General features: G+C 38.8%; 1 protein-coding gene across 11 annotated transcripts in view; it reads left to right on the top strand.

The window, feature by feature from the left end:
* The window catches only part of CCDC178 (coiled-coil domain containing 178), a 128190-nt gene that overhangs the window by 108469 nt on the left and 994 nt on the right, over positions 1-18727 (top strand). For all 11 annotated transcript variants that reach the window (XM_083622977.1, XM_083622974.1, XM_083622967.1 and 8 more), the window contains one exon: positions 9487-9621. In XM_083622977.1, the coding sequence (XP_083479103.1) occupies positions 9487-9621 (135 nt within the window). The remainder of the gene's footprint in view (positions 1-9486; positions 9622-18727) is intronic.

The following is an 18727-nucleotide window of genomic DNA, read 5'->3' as shown; positions in this document are numbered from 1 at the left end:
ATGTTAAAACAAAAACAAAAGGTATTTATCAGCTCCAATTAAAAATAAAAATATTCTGAGTATGCTTTGTTTTCACATTTTGAACTCAATTAAATCATAGCTCCACTATGCTTACAAGAATAAAATGGGGCTTGCTTCTGCTGCGCTGATACTAAACACATTTACTTGAAAATAAACACCATTTATTGCGCGGGGGGGGGATATATTCCTCAAGTAAAATGAATAATAAAATGAACATATGTAACCATATAAAATTCTGGCCAGCTGTCCCCTGATTAATAAGAAAGAAAGGATTCTGCAGCAGCCAGAGTTGGCCCCAGAGGACACCAGTATCCTCATGCCAACCTAGGAGCTGATGCCAGACCTGTTGCCACTGCCCCCATCATCTGTTGCTCTCTGGAAGTAATTTGAGAAGCCCTTAAATCCTAGCTGCCCGCTGGACATGAGCAAACTCTCTTATTGTTAGGCCTCTTAATGTGAACTGCTAAATGAATTGCTTAATAGGAGTATAGTGCTACTGGATATTATTAACAGATCTGTTGGTATGTTTCATGCTCATTTAAACCTTTTATATGTTGAAATGTCTGTGGTATATTGCTTTCATTTGGCATGGCTATGGTGTTTGTTGTACTCAAGTTATCATCTGTGAACTGCTTTGCACACAATGTATTTGTAGAAAACGTGGTAGATAAATTAAATTTGACTGTAATCAAATAATTCAATTTTATACTTCGTAATACATTTTGTAAAGTGTACCTTAGATTCAGCTACACCTATTTGTGAAATTCATTTTAGCTACATGATGGACAAGGAACAGAACAACAGGGGAAAAGAAAATAGATAAGTATGTGGCAGAGGATTGCCAATATACTTCAGTGTGAAGTGCCAGGTACTTAGACATATTGTAGGAAAGCTTCTTGGTTGATATCTGTGCATGTGTGAGTAGTGAAGGAAATTGTTGGACTGTGGATTTTCAGCAACAATTAACCATGTAATAATATATATAATTGTTTAAATCTATGCTTTCTGTCTTGAACCCTTTTCAGCTGAAGTCTTATCAACTGAAATAAATAGTTGCTATGGTCTGCATGTTTTAACTGAATGCTATAAATTCGCTGACCAACAGTGCAACCCAAAGCATGATTCACTGGGGTTACTCGCAAGAAACAGAGGAATCGGGGATGCAGGTGGCACTGTGAATTCAACCCAATATGTTTTTAGAAATTTACATTAGGAATTGCATTCACCTAGAAACCAAAATATGACTGGTTACGATTCCAGCAAGCATATATTATATATAACCGGAAACTCTATCACTATGGATTTATTTAGCTTTAAAATAAGAGTTTTCGGTTTGGAAAAGAATGTAATCTATTAGAAGGGAACATTTATAAAATGAGATTAATCCATGATCTTCTGTCAGTGCTATACAACCTACAGATTAGCATGAAAATAGAATTGTGATCTACTATACGAGCTTGTCAGAAGGATGGAAGCACTAGTGTCAGGGGGAAATTGTGTTTTAGAAAAATGCAAAATGAGGATATATTAAGGGAAGATTGGAAGCAATCACAAAAAACCATCGGAGTTTTAAGAATATTCAGAAAACCATATGAAAAGACGGAGGATATGAGTGTGTAGAGTAATGAACTATCTAAATGTTGAGAATCATAAAAGCTAAGAGTGACCAAACAATGTATTTCTGTAGCATATGGGGAATCTTTTTCAAACCAAAAACTGCATTACCAGTGGTGGCTGGTGCCCATTGAGACCTGTAGGGCAGAAGACAGGGATATCAACAGTTGGTGGAGCCAGAGCCAATGACAGGCAAAGATAACCAATTCCCATTCTCCTCTCGGATAAGTTCTGTAAGGGTATCACTGTGACGGAGGACATGAGTAATGTGCTGTTTCCTCCTCCTTCCACAGCCTACCTGAATTCTAAGTTTGAAGGAAGAACCCTTTTGACATAGGAGTTCCATTAAGACAGTCCACCTGCTGCCAGGTTTATACACCTATGTTGAGTGGTGGAGGAAGTAGGTGAAACTGCTTAATTGACTCAATCAACTGATGATGACAACCCTTCAGTGCCATTATCCTCATCTACTTCCTAAACCTCCAGCCTTCCTAAATATTTCTAAACCCAGGGACGTCAATAATATCCGGGCTACACTCTGAGTAAGCACCAGACTGAAGGAACTAGGTTTGAATTAAAAGGGGTGAAATAGCACTATTAGCTATTATTAATGCAATATCTCTGCATAATCCTACCCAGCAGCTCAGTATGTGTTGAACAGAAGAGGTATGGATAGGACGCTCACAGGAAAGTTCCCAGAAAGGCCATAGATACCCACCCATAAATACGGTATCTTCTCAGTTGAGTCTGACAAGAACATGTGAGGCAATTCAAGAACAGTCTTATGAATGCCTGCCAGATCCCACAGATATTGTACCAAAACCTCATGATCAGCTACACTGAAGCCTGTAGAAAGGTTTAACCGGGCTTATTCTTGTTGATCTTCATTTACACACTAAGTCGTTTATTATTATTATTATTATTATTATTATTATTATTATTATTATTATTAATTTATACCCTGCCCATCTGGCTGGGTTTCCCCAGCCACTCTGGGCAGCTCCCAACCCAATATTAAAAACACAATACAGCATTAAACATTAAAAACTTCCCTAAACAGGGCTGCCTTCAGATGTCTTTTAAAAGTAAGATGGTTGCTTTTGCCTTGACATCTGATGGGAGGTCGTTCCACAGGGCAGGCCCCACTAATGAGAAGGCCCTCTGTCTGGTTCTCTGTAACCTCACTTTTCGCAATGAGGGAACTGCCAGAAGGCCCTCGGCGCTGGATCTCAGTGTCCGGGCAGCATGATGGGGGTGGAGACGCTCCTTCAGGTATACTGGACCGAGGCCGCTTAGGGCTTTAAAGGTCAGCACCAACACTTTGAATTGTGCTCAAAAACGTACTGGGAGCCAATGCAGATCTCTCAGGACCAGTGTTATGTGGTACCGGCGGCCACTCCCAGTCACCAGTCTAGCTGCCGCATTCTGGATTAATTGCAGTTTCCGAGTCACCTTCAAAGGTAGCCCCATGTAGAGCGCATTGCAGTAGTCCAAGCGGGAGATAACTAGAGCATGCACCACTCTGACGAGACAGTCTGCGGGCAGGTAGGGTCGCAGCCTGCGTACCAGATGGAGTTGGTAGACGGTGAAGCTGCTTGCTCTGCTATCGGGGGCAGAGAGCAGGCGGGGTGGGGCTGGCGCCCCCGGTGCGTGACATGCACCCGGGGGGCATGATGCGCATCCTGGGGGCGTGGTACGCACACATTCTGGGGGCTGTGCAATCCTAGTGCCATGCCTGGTTGAAAAGTAGAACTGCAAGAGTCTCATTGTGGAAAGGAGGGCCGAGTAAATGTCTCTATGTAAGGAAACATTATTATGGTTTTCTTGACCTCTTTCTTTCTGTCATAATAGCAAGGCTGGGATCCCTACAGCTGGAACAAATCAGTGGTGGACCTTGCGGTCTCAAATTTCAGTGGCAGCCTGCACAACACCAAAATTCAGTGCCCCCTCCTCTTGCCTTCCATCTTACATCATAGTTGCAACACCCCCAAGGCTCCGCACCCAGTGCAGCCAAACTGGTTGCAATCCCCTAAATCCGTCCCAGAACAGATGTTAGAGTGAGCATCAAATAAGTTTGGGAATGCACAAAACTGAGAATTCTTGGGAACTGGATATCAATATTAAAGGCTTCTTAGTCATTGTGCCTTTTTGTCAGATTTGGAGTTTGGACAGATATCATAATAATGAACCAGATTAACTCCACAAGAAATCATTCAAGGGAGGATGTGCATTTGTATACATGTAGGATGTACACATGTGGCTTTTTGTGTATGTGGTTACGTATCTCTGTCCGGTTTGTCTATAAAATAGAAGTAAATTATTGTTGTTTAGCTGTCAATTTAATATCTGTGAATATATACATCATTGTTTTTAAGACATAATTTTGCTAAATTTAGCCTCCCTTGTTAATATAATTGTAATACCTGAGTAGACGGTGTCTTGCGTGCTTTGGTGTGATTTTGATAATATTGAATACCATATTTGTTCAACTAATTACTACAATATCTTATTGATTTTCAACATCCTGCTTTATTTCTAACACATTTTGATTTTGTAAATGGTACACATCCCTAAAATTAGATACCACAGTGCATTAAATTATAATTTCTTTTCTACTGTGAGATGTTTATCATTTTGATTTTGGAAGTACTTGTACCTCACAATAAGAATAGATTAAATAGATGATTGCTCTCCATTGCAGACTAATTAGCTGACCGTGACAAAGAAATCTGCTGAATTTTCTTTGGAGGAATGAATATAAATGAAATTAAATTTGTCACTGGTTTAAATTGTATTATTCATCTGTGTTCTATTTTCATTCTGTCCTAATCCAGGGATAAGAGATAGAATCCTGATTTTTCTCTGATATTTCATTATTGTAAAATTGAGATGTGAGGCACACTTACTTTCTGACCCACTTAACATTTCAGCGAGTAAAAAAAAAAGGAGTGTATTATCATCACTTCACATATTGGGATTCTTAACTCTACCCCCAGTATTCAGCACCTAGGCTGCAGGACTGATAAACAACTATTCATTGGCTACACTTGGTCCCCACTGTTACTTATCGTTTTATTCCTTCTTGTTTTCAGGTTTCCAAAGATCTGGGGCTGAATGGAAGTTTCAATGTCATTACATTACTCATTCATTACATACTAAAAGACTACACTTCACACATGAAGCATCTCAGTGGATGTTTTATGCCAGTACTAGAGCACTTGCTTGGTTCCTGGCCTATCTTGTTTGGACTAGAAAAAGTTCCAGTCCAAAATTGTGGGGAGGCACAACCAGTTAACGTAGTCAATACTGAGCTAGATTGGCCAACTAACATAAAATATATTCCTTATCTCTTGCTGGGCGCATTAGTTATTTTTGCAGAGCCATGTATATTTCAGTGCCTACAGCTATAGGATAAGTCTTTATAAGAGATACATTTTTAATAATAGTAGCTGGATTTGACAACAAACTATATTCAAGCAAATTTTGTGTACCAACTCTCTTAATCTTTACAAAATTGTATCGGAGATAGAACCTGATAATAATGATAAACAAGAAGGAGACTTGAATAGGACATTTACTAGCAAATATATATCTGCAAGACAGAACAAGGCTCTTCTTATGTTAATTTTAGAGCGCATTCCAACTCAGGTTTCTTTAAAGTCTTAGTAAATAGATGTATCATGGTCCAAACTATTGCTGGCAAAGAGCTGGGGGGAAATAAGCAGATTCCAGGTAACACAGGGACATTAATTAATTAACCAGTCTAATATTTGCAACCATCATCTCACTTGCTTATTATTCACAATATTTAATTATTTCAGATATTCCATGAAAATAATAATGCCCTTATGTAAGTGACCTGCCTTTTACAAGTGGTGTGAGCCCCATAGGACACCCAGTGCCTGAGTGTAGGTAGGAATGAACACATGGAGGAGAGGACTTTGGGAGAAAATACCTTTGGCTTTGCCCCCTTGGTCGCCTTTTTCTTGCATGTAACCACATTCCTTATGACGTTACAAATGAAATTTCTGAATCCACCAAAGGGGGCGGAAAGCTCTTAGAACTGTATTTGGTTTTTATATAAATGCCAGTGAACTAAACATGGGATTTTCAACAAGGAAGTGTAGCTGGTCATGGGGCAAGTCAAAACTGGCCACCTTACTTTCTAGGAGTACCTTCAGTCACTTTCTTACTGTGCTCTTAACAATTTAGACATTTCTGATTGAAGTAAACCCTAATCAGCAGTACTATCAACCCACATGGTGTGGGTAGTGTGAGGAACAGTAGCACATTTAGGATGGTGTGAGCAGTTCCCTCACACAGTGCGCCAAGCCAAAGGGGCACAAAGTAGTAGTGGTAGTAGTAGTAGTAGTAGTAGTAGTAGTAGTAGTAGTAATACCTTTCTTTATAAAGGTACCTACTGAGAAGATCCATAAAAAAGCAATTGTACCAAAATGAATTATTGTGAAAATAAGAAATGGGGGGGCATCAAATGTCCTTGCTCGGGGTGCAATATTACCAAAGTCCACCCCGGTGAGGAATTATTCTTCTTATCAAGTCAGCAGTCGCCTTTTCATTTAAAGTTTCATATATGATTTTAAGAGCATTAAATCCTATACTAAGAAACCGAATTTCTAGATTTTAAAGTATTTCATCATGTGTTATAATTATTTTATATTACTACACTTCTCAAAGCATTCTAAGTTCAACCACAGTTATAGGGACTAAAATGCTGTTTTCCCTCACTACTGCCATTGGCTTTTCATCATTACAAAAGTACGTACAGGTTGCTGACAAAAGAGCTTTATTTAAATGAGCTGTAAAATCTTTAACAACAATTCTAAGTGGAACAGGTTTAATAATAAAGAGATATCTTTTTACCTATGCACTTGGAGTATTAGAAGATAAATATTAGCTACATTTTGCTCATTATTCTGCCATTCTTGCTTGCCTTGCCAAAACCTGTAGAGTTGTTTTGTCAGTGTTTGAGTTATAACAATGAATTGTACTGACACGGCTTATATCATTTACTTAGTATGCAACATCTCATTGCATTATTAAATTAATATGGCACATGTAGGATTATCTAATATGTTTAATTATTATTTTGGAGAGAAAAGGGCAGATTTAGAAAGATCAACATTTTCTGCATGGTTTTTTAACCCCTAATTCTTCAACAATCCTCAACGGATTTGGTTTCAATGGAAACCAACATTAAAAATCTAACTCGATGGGCACACCTAAAAAGGCTCTTTGGGCCTAGTCAATGAAATCAAATGGTGCCAATTAGCTAAATGTTCTGTTGTGGAAAACGCCAACTTCCAATGTGGCAATTTCATAAAACTTGGCTAGAACAAGTAAAGGATATATGATGGACCCAAGACCCAGGAAATAACATAAACATGGAGAGGAGGAAGAAATTATAAAGAAAAGATCATAAACTTTCTCTGAATACAGATATAAGACAAAATTGTTTCAAAGATATGACATGATGGCATCAAACTTCTATAATTATCAGAGCCAGTATGTTATTGGCTCAAAACTAGCAAGTTGCATTACTCCCTCCCTGGAAATAATGGCTTAACAAAATTTGGGATTTAACTATAACAGCAAAAATAATGACTTATCTTAGAACAAGAATTGTTAATAAATATAGAAATAATTTCTGGTAAAACTGATTGCTCATTATACAATATTATCAAGAAAATACAAAATACAAAATACAAGTAGGTTTTGAATTTTTTTTAAAAAAGGTATTTTTGTCTTGATTCTTATTTATTTATTCTTATTTGTATTATAACATTATGATTTGAAGTAATATTTTTTTATCAGAGTTTTTATTATTGGTAATAATTGTCAAATAATTCAATAAATAAACACAACAACTGGAAAAACCTAGAAGTAAGACATGGGTTGGCTTACTGTTAAGTTTAAACTCTGTCTTGTGGTTTGTCTTGCCCCAAACAAACACAAGATGTAACCATGGTTTGTTTGTTTTTTTTATTTATTCTGATTTGTTTGTAGGTAACAAACCATGAGCCCAGGTTTGCATGTAATGCAAAGCCAAACTATAGCTTAGCTCTGGGTAGCATTGCAGCAGCAGGGCCAGGAGACAAGCAAAAAACCACACTTTTCTCTCTAGGCACCAGCACACTTGCCTGTTCGCAGTAAAACCATGGTTTAGCTTACCATTGCATGTGAATGAGGCCCATGTGAAATATTGAAATATTAATTTTCAGCATTATAGCTGGTATTTTGTATAGATTTTCAAAGATGGTATTGAAGACAGGGGAAATTATGTGTTTCTCAACTCCCTTGAGAAACAAAATGAAAATGAGATTTGGACACGGTACAATGTATTGGTCGCCAAAGAACGCTTCCCTTCTCTGATATAAAGACATTTTTATTCATGCATTCATTGTGGTATTGATCTCAATAGGTTTGAAAACTTCCATAGATACATTATACCATTGTTTTAATGTGGTTGACAACCATGCTCAGAAAGGTTGTGTACTGACAATAGTGATTGACATTTTACTGAGAGTACTGTAGCATGACTAAATAAAAATGCAGCTTTAAAATCTCTTTGATATAATTGGTTCCCATTAGCCATTTTCTACATTAGCAGTGTTTTCCTCTCCTGCAACAAACAAATGTGGCCAGGATCCAACCAGTATCTCCTGTGGATTTGGGCATACCCAGTGATACTTTTTACTTCTTACTTTTCTTTGAACTGATAGATCCTTATACCATATTGCAAAATGCTCTTGAAAGTTTTCCTGTGTTTCAAATGTGACTCAGAAGTGTGGAAGCTGTTGTCTGAGCCCCTTTGGGCACATGGACTTAATTACTATCCTGGATATAGAGACGGAGGGGGTTTAAAAGTTAGCTATTAAGGTAATACGTTTGCATCCATTCATTTGAGCTGCATGTAAAACTACTGTGCCAGATTTTTTATTTATTTCTTATTTATTCCCAAATTTAGAAGAACTGTAATATAAACAGAAATTGGTTAATAATGTGTCTGCAACTGATTTAAAACTCATTTAATATTCTTTGTCAAAGTGATTTTTGCAGTTAGAAAGCTATGTAAGAATACCAGGGTAAGCCCACACTTGTGATTCTCTTTATACAGTATATTGTAACATCTGTGTAAATGTGCATGTGCAGATATAGATATATAGATATGGTAGTGTCACATTCAGCTGCTGCCTTAACTGCAATTTAGTGCAGTTAGATGCTTTCATGTCACATGGTTATAGCTAGGTAGATTAATAGGGAGTTCTATCTGGAAATTTCTTTCCTGTTATTGTTCTCCCTCAGCTGCTGATGGTGAAGTTAATTCTCTTTAGTTTTGTCATGCTCTGGAGCACACATTGCCAAGCTATGATAAGCTTTACAAGGAAAAATGAGCCACAGTGTCCATCAAAGTCTTAAACTTGCATTTTAAACTTTGGCCTGACCTGATGTGCCATTCAAAATGCTTCAAAAGATTATTTTTTTAAGAAAGGTTCAATATGTCCCGAGGCTATCGGTTTTGAGTTAAACTGGGTGAAGTAGAAATATTTTACTCATCAGCTTTGCAGTCACAGAGTTTGCCTCAGCTAGAACAAAACTGCTGAGGCATTTAGAGAAAATTAACCCCCCATCCTGGCAGCCAGATGTGACTGGTTTCTGATGAATGCACATGAGTGGGCTGAAAAATCAAGAGACTGTGAAATTCCTGTCAGGTCCGTACAGTGCAGAATGGGCTATTGACTGCTTTCTATATTTCCCTCCATCATTCTTCTTGAACACTGCCATTAATTTCCTCTCCCACTCTGACTTATTTTTTCCCCTTTCCTCTTTTAGCTCTCTCGGCTGCAAAGGAAGCTGCACAGGGTATTGGTGGAGTACTTCAAACAGCGAGCCGTCTATAGCCAAGCTGGGCTGGCGAAGTTCCAGGCAGCCTCTCATGAGAATTTTCAGAAAATATTAGCTGTGCAGGTAGGTGATTGCAGGGAAGTAGGAAAGATCATTCTGATCTAGATTGAAAAGCAAATGATGGGTAGTGTGATGAAGCATTAAAACCATATCCCATCAGAGTTTTGTAAATTTTTAACCTCTTTAATAAACTGAAATTGCATGAAGGATGAATCCAGTAGGCTAGCATATGTACTGCAGATAGATATTTTCTTTAAAAGAGAAAGTTGAATTTTGTTCTCGGCAGCCTTTACAATGATCATTATACAAATACGTTTATTTTTAACCATTGAAAAACAGGCATTGACAGTGCAGCTAAAATATTTTAGAACACACTATAGCACATTCCTTTCTTTACCTCTTATGGACACAGAAAGCAACACTTTTGATTTTTCACATTTTATTCCTCTAAAGAAAAAGAAGAAGCATAGATTACCCATTTAGCTAAAGATCATCACTTTACATATTCTGAGGGGTAATGGCATCACAGGAATTAAGGAATCCTGGTGTCATGGACACAAGGCCCAATCTGATTAAGCCAACGTTATTCTTACCTTCAGACCCAGACCTGGACACCTCACAATAAGAGCCAAACTAAATGTGACAGACTGCCATGTGTAGTCCCCCCTTTTTTTCCTTCACAGAATGTGGGCATAGAAATAAGGGGACTTCTTAACATTTCTCCCTCTAGCAGATTTTCCAATAACCGTTGTTCCCTCCCAATCTGCTTTCTCTCCAATCACCCACATCATAGAATCATAGAATTGTAGAGATGGAAGGGACCCCAAGAGCCATCTAATCCAACCACCTGCAATGCAGGAATATCAACAAAAGCATCCATGACAGATAGACATCCAATCACTGCTTTAAAACCTCCAAGGAAGGAGAGTCCACCACCTTCTGAGGGAGTCTGTTCCCCTGTCAAACAGATGTTGCTGTCAGAAAGTTCTTTCGATGTTTAGTCAAAATCTCCTTTCATGTAACTTGAGTCCATTGGTTCAGGCCCTACCCTCCAGAGCATGAGAGAACAAGCTTGCTTCATCTTCCATGTGACAGCCCTTTCGATATTTGAAGATCCTCTCCATCTCCTTTTTTCCAGGCTAAACATACCCCATTCCCTCAACTGTTATTATAAGGCTTGGTTTCCAGACCCCTGATTATCTTGCGTGCCTTCCTCCGCACATATTCCAGCTGATCAATATCCTTCTTAGATTGTGGCACCCAGAAATGGACACAGTATTCCAGGTGTGGTCTGACCAAGGCAGAATAGAGCTGTACTCTTACTTCCCTTGATCGGGAAACTATACTTCTGTTGATGTAACCTAGAATAGCATTAGGGGGTCTTTTGCTGCTGCTGCATCACACTATTGACTCATGTTGAGCTTGTGGTCTCGTAAGACCCTAGATCCTTTTCACATGTACTACTGGCAGTCCAGGTACCCCCCCCCCATCCATCTTATATTTGTGCTGTTGGTTCTTCCTGCCTAAGTGTAGAACCTGCATTTGTCCCTATTGAAATTCTCTCAACAGGGACAGCAATCCACAATGGAGAATGACTACTGAGAAGGCATTTGCATTGACTACAGACTCTTCATGTTATGTTTCCAAATCATGTGTCATATTGTTTGACTGATCCTGGTTTCAGAATTATGTGCTAACTCTGCCCCAAAGTGGGTAGCAGCCAATAATAAGCTATTGTTATTGTTTATATTCACCTGTCTCGGGAGACAATGGAAGAGGTGCACTTCAGGGTGAAGTCAAACTGTTGGAGAATTATAGCATCTGCTGTGGCTGTAGAGACTGATATGGGAGAGAGATGTTTTGTTGCATGCGGGGCAGATTAAGGCATCCAGTTCTGCTGCCACAGGTACACCATGACATGTCTTCTCTCTGCACTCCTCCCAGAGATCATTCTTCCTCTGGATACACAACCTGACTGTCTCCAGGTACTGCAATCATCTGCAAGGGATTCCCACACATGTTGCCAGCCTTCATGATATATTTGCAGACATCTTTGTAATGCAGCGTTGGTCTGCCAGGAGGCCTAGTGCCTGAAGCCAGCTCTCCATAGAGCATGTCCTTGGGGATCCTGCAACCTTGGGTGTCTCTGGGACAATCACTGTTTTCCCTTGGTAGAGAAGAACATGTTCGTGATGCAAGTTAGCAGACTTATTTTTGCTTAAATAATTTGTCCTTGAAAGAAAGAGAAGTGGTAGTACCCTTGGTTTAGCACTATTAAGCCTACTGCCACAGACTTTAGTTGTAGTCTCGTAATCCAATGCCAGAGCACATCTTCTAGAGTTAGTGCCCTCTGTGCCCTTGGGAAAATGGGACCAGTGTTTACCTGTCTATTGAACAGCCCTTTCATTTATGGTTTCCTTCTTACTTGTCAAGTGATCATCAATTTAACTGCATTTTTTCTCAACAGTTCTTTCACAGGTAAATTATAATAGTTCTCTAGGTGGATGATCTTCAAAGCCTCTTTTATTTCTGAAGGTTCAAGTATTTTTACAATTGCCGATAACATTCAGTTGCATCTTTTAGACATGCTAATTTTTCAGTTATTGCTTACTCTCACCTTGCAGGAATATGGAGTTTGGTAACACTGGTGTTTTAGTAAGCAGAGACTGGTATTGGCTTTTTATTGGTCCTGCTTTTTGCCATTATTTATAATAATTATTTGGAATGCTGAAGATGAAATTTAGGTACAAATCTTCTGTTTTATAAATTTCCGTTTCCTGTCTAATATGACATATTACAAAATACAACTTTCACTTCTTAAGGACAACTCTGAATTAATTCCCTGATATTCTGAACTTTAGATCAGATTCTGTGGTTATCTGCAGAGAGCAGTGCTCATACATATTTTCCCTGAACCTAAGACAAGCTTGTAATGTGCTCCGCTCTTATCTCTCTCCCCCACCCCATCCTGATCTCATATTGGTTTTGAAAAAATGAAGGATTGATTGTTCCTTAGCTTCATTTAGTTCCCTTTGTTCAAGCTCTTTATGTTTCTGGCAGTTTGGCATGTATGCACAACAGTGACAAATACTCTACAGATACTGAGATCTAGTGTTAGTTCTCTTATGCTCTCTGGAGACCAGAGGCCTATCTCATGGATGCCATCTTCAGTTCCATGATGGAAGAAAACTTGGATATAAGTGCAAAAAAGAAATATAAAATAATAAATAAATGTACTTGTTTATGTTCTCGGGTATGTAAATCCAATCAGCATCACTGGGCTTGGGAGAGTGGGAGAGGTGCAGAATCTTGCCTTGTAGACAGCAGCCTGTTCAGAAACCTTGGGTGCAGTAGGTTTGTGAGCATTCTACACATGCAAAAAGATTTCTCATTATAACTCCTGTGCATATATAGTAGTATTCCAGTGCTTCTTAGCATGGTATAGCATGTATTAGGCCCTGCTCCTACCAGCATGTATGACTCTTAGCAGACAGGGTGGAAGAAGAAACAATCCAAATTATGCAGGAAGCAACCTGCTCAGTGGCATAAATACAACAGATTGCATCTAAAATTATAGACTAATCTTGGCTGCCATTGGACCACTTGATGAAGTACCTTAGCATGACAAAATACTGCAGTTGCAATTGGTACATGTATGTTCAAATGTTTGTCATCAGAACAGCTTATGGGAGTTAAGGCTTCCTTAGATTGCCTTGGCTGTTTGACCAGTCCTTTATCTACCATGCCAGTAGAGAGGGAGATAAATTTGACTGTTCCATTCACATTTCCTTAAATGTAGCAAGATTCATTAAACTATATGAAGTTTAGTGAATTGCAAGAGCCAGCCAAAATGCTGCTGTTGATTTGCTTGAGTGCCTTTTGTGTCTCAGTGTGTCAACTTGGTGGTGCTGTGCAAACAGGGAAATCCTTTGTTCAAGCTTGTTACCGCTTAAAATCCTAGCTAGTTGCCTAATGCTCTCTCTTAGCACTTTGCTGCTACTGTTCTACGATGGCACTTTGGAGCCATTCACAGAATTTGTCCACTTCTGGGTTATGGTATTTTCTTGTCTTGGCTTCAGCTATCTGATCCTCCTTGAGGGGAAACCTACTGCAGTGTTGCTTCATTCCCTATCTCTCAAAGCATGCCCTCAGCTTGCCTGGCAGCTTTCTGAACATTGCTGCTCCCTATTCAAGGTAAACATAGCCTGGTCTCAGCAGCCAGACTGTTATTTCCCTAGATCACGGCAATGCTAACTTCACACTCCAATTCCCGATTCCCTCTATTTATAGTCTGAATTCTAACCTCTTATTCCTCAGGTGACCCACATCCTCTATTACTAGCATCACCTAGGTTAGTGCCAACCCAGCATGCCAGAGACCTAATCTTTTAAGTCACTCTGGTTCAAAGGGGTCTCAGTTGTGCTATATATACAAAGCACTTCTTAGAGCCTCTCAGATGGGAATCTGGAATGCCTCTAACAGATAACAAGGTTTTCCTTATTTAAAAAATATTGCATATTCATATCAGTATCCATAAACCTTTGGACTTCTATGAAGACAGAAATCTTGGAGGGAGAGAGTCCTTATCCAAATTGAACTTAGGTGGTGGTGTGAATTGGATACAAGGTGGTAATCATGTGAGACCCAAACAGTAAAATTAACAGAATGTAACTGGTTCTAATGTCATTAGACTATTTGACCTGATTCAGATGTATTGATATGAGTCCAATAAACCAGCCCAGAATATCAAACCAGGATATGGTTTGATATCCTGTCTTTGAAGAGAACTCTTAACAATTTCCACATTTGGATGTCCAGTGAAACCATGATTTAATAAACCAGGAAGGTTTACCCAAGCCAGTTGACAAGGGGAGGAGAGAGGCCAGGGGTGAGGAAGGGAAAACATAGAGAAACTCAGTCTGGTAAACCAAAATTACAGATGAACTGAACTATAAGGTATTTGGTTTTCCCAGAAGTATCAAAGTTGGAGCATTTTCTATGTTGGAGAGGTGTTGACAATGTTGTGCTCAAACAGATGAGACCTCAGAGCATGGCATATTTATTATTATGTATTTTGGCTAACCAGACTAGAAACCATTTTTAGATCACACCTTTGGAACATTGCCATTAATAATGTGCTATTAATGTTCTGATATTACTGATGTGCTAGGTCACTTCCATGTGGAATTATATTTTAAAATAGATTCAATTCTGTATTGACCATGTAAAACATATTGCCGCAAAAGAAACTGTGGGTTTGTAAGCTGTCAGTGTGCATTTCAAGCCTCTCTTTATTTTTTCAAAGTACCATGTGTGAAACATCAGGAAAATACCACTCGGCAGCTTGTAATGCCAAGCTTGCTAACACACTTTAGGCCAATTTAGCCCCTCCTCTTTTAACCTACATCACAGTTTTAAAGATGCAAGGAACCATTTTTGGCAGCTGCCCTGCTTTTATTACTTCCTGAATTAATTGTGTCAGTTTAGCACATCTCCAGGAAAAGATGCTTCTTCCATTGATTATAAACATAGCTACTGAACTCTTAACCATGGCTGCAAAGTAGATTATCTTTTAAAGACACTGGTTTTGAAACTTAGACATTTAATTTAATTATCTTTTCTCAGAAGTGTACAAAGCAGTGAGAAACCTCATGTGAATAACATATTCATAAGACAATGCAGAGATGCATTTTTTGCCACAAACTCACTAATTTTAACTATAATCACTAGCAATGTTTTTGTTTTACAGACTACTATGATTTGGCAAAAGAATAAAATTGCTTTTAAAGTACAAAAATAATTATGAACCACTTGAAATGTAATGTCTGTGTTTTATTTCTCATCAGAATTCATTAGTGTGTAACATCAATAATTTAGCCCATCATTTGCCAACACTGACTTGGCTCAGTAGTTCAATCATGTAACCCTGTAAACTCACTTTCCATTAAAATGAATGTTGCTGACAAAGGATAACTAAAGAGATACTTCATTTATTAGCTAAAGAGATACTTCATTTATCAACATTTTTAAATTAGGAGTTTGGGACCACAGACACTTAGCTGGATAAAATATTTGAAGGGATCTTTACTATACAACTCAAAATGTATGTGGAATCATAGTGTGTTATTCAAAATGACAAATATATTTTTATTTGTGTAACATGCTTCATAGATAGCATGCTTTTCCAGAGGCAGGCAGAGCCACTTGCAAACAATGATATGACCTACCAGGATGACAGCTTGGTTGTCTTGCGCAAAGCAATTATGGTGCAGTGTCTTAATGGAATTAGAACTTCCTTCCTTCCATTTTACTGTAGAGGAATCCATGCTGAAATCAACCCACGCATGACATACTTGTCCTCTGAGTGGCCACCCATGATTCTACCTGGATAGACAGCTTGAGATGGCATGATCCATACTTCACAGACTGACAATGTGGGTACACAGTGAGGTATTCTGATGACTGGCTTAGCATATGCAAAGAATTGACTTCAACCCACACTCTAACATGTGGTTGGAGTGAATCATTGTTTAATCAAACATTTCTCATACAAAAACACTAAATTCAAACCAATTTATCCTTCAATTTCTAAACAGTAATTTGAAGCATTAATTTGTAAATTAATTTATCATGAAGTAGGCCTTTCACAATAGCCACTATTTTTATCTACTCCAAATTGAATCTTTATGATTTTTAGATTCCTCATATAGTGGGCCAGTACATACAGAGCTGGAAATTGAGGCATTTAGATGAGGAACCAGGCTATGGGAGAGTCATTGAACTCTATATGGTTCATGTGACTTGGTGCTATATATGAGTTCTTCAGTTGCAATAGTGCATCTACTGGACATACATTGCCTAGAGAGCGCTGTTTCTTTACAACCCATATTTCCCACCAAAGCATTATCAATGGAACAGAAGTTTGTTTGAAGTAATTTGCCCTTGACAGATCTCAAGCTTTTTCAGATATCACAATTTTCTTTTAAGTATATGCAAATAGATCATTTTGTGATTTGTCCTAGTAACGAACCAAGCATGTGTGAAGTTTTTACTTAGAATTCTAAGTGTATTTTCTTTAGTTTTAATAGCTGTAACATGCTAAATTTGCATTAGAAATATTCAGAGGCCAGAAGTTTAATTCACTTTGGCTTATCTCACATTCTACCACCATCCAAAACTAGGAATGGGGCTCTTTTCTCAGACATCAGGACTACAACACTAAGCAACTAAAGGACTTAATGATTTATCCCAGGTCTGACATAAGAGATGGGACTTTGATAGCAGGCAGCAGCATCTCAAACACATACGTTCCACTGCTAATAAACAAGTGATGAGAAATAAAGCCAGGACAATGCATGTCTGAATCAGCCCTAAGAGTAAGGCCAATTGGTCTAGATATTAAATCTATTTAAAATCAGATTCATACCTTGTGGATGCCGTGTGTCTCAACATACATACAACAGGGAAGTTATTGCACCACTGGACATAGTGTATGGCTCAGGGGAGGCAGAGCAATCTACATGGCAGGTTTCCCAAAAAAGTGGCCTGGTTTACTGTTGTAGCTAAGAAAAGGAAGTGATCTTCTAAAAAATTCAGTGGAATGTGGCGCACTGTAAAGTGTACAGCTTGTAAAGTTGTCTGATACATGTGCTGAGCAGGTATGAGCAGTTTGCCACATACTCTGACATTAGCTTGGATACAGAACATTATTCAAGCTAACCTACCGCACCTGACCAGAGTTGTCGAGCTCCAGGAAGGCATGGGGGAAAGTATGCCCCGCTTACTCACCAGAGGTTGAGGTCCAGTCTTTGGGGGCTATGCCTTGTCATGTCTCTTGCCACAGGTGGGGTTTGGCCCACCCAAGGTTGATGTTCAGATTAGCTGCCAACACGTATAATTAATCACATGTGACCTTAGTAGGTGTCTTAGTGTCTCCTCTCTTTATTCTTGCATCCAGTTACAGTAAGTTTCTTGCAGCCAGGCAATGAATCCCTCTCAAAGCTGAAATGCTTTCAGATGAGAACATGGCTAGCTGCCACTGTCAGAACGACTCCAAGGAAGTCAGGAGTTTCCTGGGTTCAACAGAGTTACTTTGGCAGCTGACACTGTACTTCTCAGATGGCCTTCTCCATGGAGACATTTTTTTAGATCACTGAAGCAGCCTCTACTTGCTGTGGCTAGAATGATCCACTGAAACAGGGTTTTTTTTTCCCTCCTTCAGTGAAGTTACTCTGGAAGCAGCCACCATGGTTCAGAAAATCCTGCCCCCCTGTTGAACTCTCTATTGACCATATTAATGGAGGTTGTCAGGTCCAGAACCAATCATCCAATTAGGCTTGGAGGCTTTTTCGTCTTCCTCAATATGCAAATTATAGATAATCAAATGCAGTGTTCATTTAAAAAAAAAAATCTCTTCCACATACCACAGAATAAGTTCCCTAGTCTGGTTCACCTCTCTAATCAGCCTCTAATCAGCTTGTTAAAATCAGCCATTTTGAAATCAAATACCCTAGTTGCATCCCTTGTCCCAACAGCCCATTCAATTAAATTCATCAGGACTAACTCATGATCGCTTGGTCCAAGGTTATTCCCAACAGCCATTTTATCTATCATATCCTCACTCCTTGCCAGCACCAAATCCAACATAGCATTTCCTTTTTCCTCAGAAGATTGATTCGCTCCTCATGCATGCAGAGAATGATGACCTTCTTAACTGGAATCTCTGTAATAGCCATTTCACCTTGATGCAGACATGATATGCACCACACAAATCTCCTTGGTTGAGAAAAAGATAAAATGTAATTGAAAAAGGCCCTTTGGAGTGTGGAAAAGGCAGGCCTGGGTACGGGCTGCCAGACCATGGGCCATATCTGGCCATCTTCATAAGACATTCTTCTACTGCATGTTCTTTTATTTATGCAATCTAGTATCTGCTTCCTACACTAGCCTCTTCTTATATGTGTCTTTGCCATTTAAGGGTAGAATCACAACAAAAGTGGGAAAAAACATTTTGGTGTGATTTTTCTCACCTGCCAGCATGATTCTTGAGAAACAGAAGCATAAGTGTATATAAAGTAATAAAAGCAAAGGTCTGCTGTTAGCATAAACTGTACAAACTATTTTCTTCCCAGGCTGACATTTTATAGTGCCACTCCTGACTTGGCATGAA

The sequence above is a fragment of the Podarcis filfolensis genome (genome assembly GCF_964270895.1).
Source record: "Podarcis filfolensis genome assembly, chromosome: 7".
Taxonomy (NCBI): Eukaryota; Metazoa; Chordata; class Lepidosauria; order Squamata; family Lacertidae; genus Podarcis; species Podarcis filfolensis.
The sequence above is the reverse complement of the archived record's forward strand: the minus strand, read 5'-3'. Positions and strand labels throughout refer to the sequence as shown.